The 5620-nt window shown below is 41.5% G+C and overlaps 1 protein-coding gene across 1 annotated transcript; it reads left to right on the top strand.

Annotated features, from left to right (window-relative positions):
* Positions 1-2518: 2518 nt before the first annotated feature.
* Positions 2519-5620, top strand: LOC108166865 (matrix metalloproteinase-18-like). Its single transcript, XM_017308543.1, has 10 exons — positions 2519-2620; positions 2699-2946; positions 3039-3187; positions 3404-3532; positions 3631-3792; positions 3966-4194; positions 4307-4440; positions 4528-4684; positions 4782-4879; positions 5310-5620. The coding sequence occupies exons 1-10, from the start codon at positions 2522-2524 to the stop codon at positions 5411-5413; spliced, it is 1509 nt and encodes a 502-aa protein (XP_017164032.1). The 5' UTR covers positions 2519-2521; the 3' UTR covers positions 5414-5620.

Here is a 5620-nt window from a genome sequence, read left to right as displayed (position 1 = left end):
TATATATTTCTTACTTTTTAAATCCAGAAGAAGGGTAAATATAGAATAAAAATGTCTAGGAAGATATTTTCATTCCCCTTAAAACAGACATAAAGTCTATACTATAACAAAAAGTGAGAAAGAAAGCAACGGTTCTGTGAGGAAAACACATCAAAAAGAAGAAGCTGGTCTGAAAATTCACCACATATTTTAGCATTGTGAGGTTTTGGATTTCACACATCTATCACAAATATTTATTTGAAGAACTGGGATCTTTATGAGGTGTTAATGTTAGCATGTCGGTTTGATACTGAATGGTGCATGAATGCAAATTTGTGCTTTACGGGTTTTGTTACCTCTTTAAAACTTTTTCTGTTAGAATCACTTTCATGGGTCTGAAACTCATTGCGGTGGAAAACTACTTTTGCTTTGTAGGTTGGTGTGAGGACTAAAATATGAATTTTGTTTGTGAGGATTTGAATTACACTACGCAAGTAAAATTAACTCAAAACAATCTCCTAATCAAGATAGGGATACAAACTCGGAAATGTTAGTACATTTGTGTGTGCGTGTGTGTGGTATTAACTCCCCATTGGTTATTGTTGTTCTGTATCTTAAAGGACACAGGGTGAACAGTTACAAAAGTGTCTTTTGCAGTTTCAGGAATGATGATTCAGATGGTCATACTTCCACTACACTCACCATACAATCAATTTGTCACAGTAAAAATCCTAAAATCAGGTTTGGACAAGTTTCTGTCGCACTGGCTTCAGTGACATAATCTGTCCTTCTTTTACGTATTCATGATGTTATTGTATGTTCTGTCGTCTCTCACTCCAGACATGCATTTCTTTCTATCATCACACACTCATAAACATGTTGGGGAAATTATCAATCTAGTGTCTTGACGAACACAGCTCCACCCAGTCTTGTGAAGCCATGATTTTGATTCAAATACACTTTTACTTAAATTACTCCAGATATCTCATCAATAAAACTCATAGGTTTACGTTTTGTACATCCTGTTGTGATTCAAAGCATCAGGTGTTTATGATGTGATTTTAATCCGACAATTAGTCATATCTTCTTTACGTTTACGGATTGCGTTGAACAAAAGAAAAACAGCTGAGTAAAGTTGTGTGGGAGGGGTATTTCTCGGTGCGGATCTCATTCCTGATGTCATAACCACAACATAGTCAGTCACAATTGGTGACGAATGAGTAGTGGGGCTAAAATAAGATGCTAAGACGCGACCGATAGACGAGAGTTTCGTCACTTCATCAAAAATAGTCAAACGTGTGATCAGAGAGAAACAAGGATGTGACAGATTTTGTTGTAGACCACAGGAAATGCACAGCTACATGCAGCGTTTTCTGGTAACAGCAGAAGATGTACGTATCACAGCAGCATGAATGTCTGTCAATTTATCGGGTTGCAGTTTCTTGTTTCAACACAACCTGTTTACATGTGTTATTTAATCAGAACTGAGACGTTTTACACAATGAAGTCGGCTCTGCCCCTCCTGGAGTCCACTGTTATGAAACAGTAACCGCAATGCAGTCTGGGACAAAAGGATTGAGGTGTTACAATGGGATGTTCTTTCGTGACGCAGGACTTTATGATGTACTGATGGAAAACTGCAGTTCAATAGTGATAGCTGGAGAGAACCATGCTAAACCTTAATTATTTAGTGCACAATGTACCAAATAAGCACACAGTGCCTTACAGTATCCATTCCTACTACATCTTTTTCAGGTTGCAACAGTACTACAATCAGAAGGGCTCAAACTGTGGTTTGGCTTATGGTAAACTTTAAAATGTGTAGATGGCAGGGCAGCTTTTGTTCACGGCATGACCCAGCTTGTCCAGATTGGCACTCCGACTCCATTAGTGACTTATCGGCAGGGCCAGGAGCCTCAGGGTAGACATTTGTGATCTTTGGATTCCCGGCATTGACCTACGTGGAGCAGACGATTAAAAGAACACCTGACAGGCTTCTGTGATGCATTCATGGTGTGCTTCCAGGTTAGCATGTCAAGAGGGCAAAACGTGTTACAAAACAACAGGGTGTTCGAGGAAGGGCAAACAGAGGTCAATGTAACTTAGCTACGAAGATGATGCCTTTGGTATAAATAATCTGTGATTTTAATTAGAAGCATAATCAAATACAAACTAAAATCTAAGTAAAAAGTATTCAAATCATCAATTCAGTTTTTCGTCAATATTTAAATGAAACCTATACAGTACAAATTACTGGCTGTTTCACAATACTATTAAACTGACTTAATTATGGAATTACATTTACTTCAGCAGTCAGTCTTGTTATGCCACTGTCGTATGACGTCTAGTCCTAATTACAGATGGTTTTTTCTGGACTTATCTTCCTCTGCTTTGATCCATTGATCCCTTTTGATCCATGTAATACTTCCTGTGTTTCTGTCCCAAGAGGACAGTTGCTTAACCTGCCTACTCCCCAAACCATCCACCCTATATAACAGCTGACTCCAGTGGGAATCACTACGAACCAACTCAGGAAAGAAAGATGAAGTCTCTCGGTGCCTACCTGCTACTAGGCCTCGCAGCCGCAGTCTACTGTGTGCCTGTCTCCAAAGTAACGGTGCAAGATGAAGGTTTTGCAAAGGTATGTTTTGTTTTCTGTCCTGGACAATTCCTTCAGTTTCATTGACTTCACATTGGGTTGTGCTTTGTCCTTTCACAGGGTTACCTGAAGAGATTCTTCAACCTGACAGAGGAGAAAGACCCGTCGTCTCGGAAAGGAGCCGACCGAATGAGCAAGAAGCTGAGTGAGATGCAGAAATTCTTTGGTCTCCGGATAACAGGCACTCTGGATGACGACACCCTGGAGGTGATGAAGAAGCCCCGCTGTGGAGTCGCAGATGAAAAGATTGCCCTATATTCGACTTTTGGAGACGGCCTCAAGTGGAACAAAAACCCCGTCACATACAGGTGGATGGTGTGAAGAGGACCTGTACAATAAAATATGTCATACCCAGTGGTGGTACTGATGTGGTTGACTGTTTTTTTTTTTTTTTAAACAGGATTGTGAACTACACCCCCGACTTGTCTCAGGCAGAGGTGGATGACTCCATTCGAAGAGCTCTGGAGGTTTGGGCCAAAGTCACTCCTCTGACGTTCACAAAACTTACCAGTGGCACGGCTGACATCATGATCTCCTTTGCTCGCCAATGTGAGTGGAAGCAAATTTTCTTGTAGAGTCTCATAGGGAGTCAGATTACATCCTTAGTGTCTCCATCAAAAGGGAGAAACTAAAACAGCAAAGACTTTGCTGTGTATTACTCTTCACAACAAAGATTCAGTCACTTCATTATCGAAACATTAAACACGTTTGAAACGGTTGTATCAAACAAGGTTTGCAAACTAATCAGACACTTTCTGCGAACAGCACACGGTGATAACTACCCCTTTGACGGGCCTGACGGGACCCTCGCCCACGCCTTCGCTCCTTCTCCTGACATCGGAGGGGACGCTCACTTTGACGACGACGAGACCTTCACATTTCGCTCAAGTACAGGTATGTCGGTCATTTATACATTATTTTGGGAAGCAACTTTGTTTTCTTTGTAGAAATTGGCCAAGACGACCATTTCTTTATGTACTTTCCTGCTTTAGGCTACGTCCTCTTCCTGGTCGCTGCCCATGAGTTCGGCCACTCTCTGGGCTTGTCCCACTCTGAGGATCGCTCTGCTCTCATGTACCCTCTGTACTCATACAAAGACCCCAACACCTTTGTTCTGCCCCAGGATGATGTCAGAGGCATCCAGTCGCTTTATGGTTAGTGCTTAATTAAACAATTACATCGCTGTGGAAATTAAAGTTCAAACCATTGTTAAGAATCTCGTAAAAAAAAAAAAAGAAAAAGAAAAAAGATGCTGATTATACCTAATTCTGTGAACAAGAAATTATGGATTTAAATTTATTGTGCTGAAATTGTTCACCTCACCTAGGTTCAAATCCTTCTGGAGACACCACAATAGCTACAACAGGTACAAGTCCTTCTGGAGACACCACAATAACTACAACAGGTTCAAGTCCAACTTCAACAGGTTCAAGTCCTTCTGGATACACCACCACAACTACAACTCAGGCTCCCACCATCCCTGATGTCTGCAGCTCACCTGTGGAGTTTGACGCTGTCACCACCTTGAAAGGAGAAATGTTTTTCTTCAAGGACAGGTATCACCCCCCCCTCACCCCCATGGCAAAATACTGATATCTAAATCAGAACTTTGAAGCGCCTAGTTCCTTAGCATTAGCAGCTAATGCTAATGTTCGTGTCTGCTCTCAGCTACCTGTGGCATAGCAGCTCCCAGAGCAGCACACCGCAAAAAAGTCTCATCTCAAGCTTCTGGCCCAACGCCCCAACAAGCGTCGATGCTGCTTACGAGAACCCAGGGACTGGCAACGTCTTACTTTTCAAAGGTAATAATCCTCCCTTGTCATTCACCGGATCAGTACTATTTCACAGTTAGCATTAGTCATTCACTGATGTCCCCGTTTTGTTTAAAGGTTCTAAAGTATGGGCCTTCTCTGGAACCCAGCCGGTACCGGGCTACCCGAAGTCCCTCTCTGAATTCGGTCTGCCAAGTTTTATGATGAAAATCGACGCTGCTTTTCACAAGTCTGGGAAAACCTACCTGTTCTGGGGGGGCTACTTCTACTTGACGTGAGTCAGATGTGCACTGATCTCCATTTTAAACATTGAACATTTATTTGCCCTGGTTTTATGCATCTGTACTTTTTTTTTTTTTTTTTTGCTTCAGTTACGATGAAAGCAGAAGGGCTGTGGAATCGTTTTCCTGGGTGAGCGAGACGTTTTCCGGAATGAACAACAAGGTGGCAGCAGCCACAGAGAAAGAAGGTGAATTGGCATTAACATCTGAGGGGATATTATTTTTACTGTAAATGCTAGTTTGTACAAATGCTCATTTGTCAAGTTTTGTTTTCTGAGTCACTGGGCTAACAGCTGTAGTACAACAGGGGAATGAAATGGCCAGGTGTACTGACTTTAACTTGCATCAACTTGCATAAGCCTCCCATGATGACCACAATGCCCAATATTTAAACTTTAAACATGACTGACAGGAACAGCTGACTCATTCTGCCATGTCAGCAGTTTTTCCTCATTTCGGTCATGCTGCACTTGTCAAACTCAACTTTAATACTAAATATGGGCATACAAGCCATCCAGCCGTTATATATACCTGCTTATACGTTCAGGGGGGGCGAGTCTGATGAATTAGGTCTTATTTCCAGGCATCAGAGTCTAACCTTTAATCTCTGTTTTTCAGGTTATGCTCACATCTACAGTGGCCCCTACATGTACATGTATGACCTAGGGAGCGGGACGTTGCTACGTGTGCTGAAGAGCACCTACCTGCTTGGCTGTAATTAGCTTACGCCGCTTCATTTTTGCCATTACGTAGCTTTTCATCTTATCTAAGAATGTACTTCATGTAGAGGTGGTGGGATAAAATGTAGGCATGCACTCTTCTGAATTAAAAAAATAACCAAAAAAATAAAAAAATTTCATCACTTAGTTGGAGCTGTAAACATTATTTGTCCAATGAAAGTGTGAATAAAGAAGAAAGAATCATCATTC

This window comes from Poecilia reticulata, linkage group LG14, assembly GCF_000633615.1.
Source record: "Poecilia reticulata strain Guanapo linkage group LG14, Guppy_female_1.0+MT, whole genome shotgun sequence".
Taxonomy (NCBI): Eukaryota; Metazoa; Chordata; class Actinopteri; order Cyprinodontiformes; family Poeciliidae; genus Poecilia; species Poecilia reticulata.
Note: the sequence above shows the minus strand (reverse complement) of the source record. Positions and strands in the feature narration are given on the sequence as shown.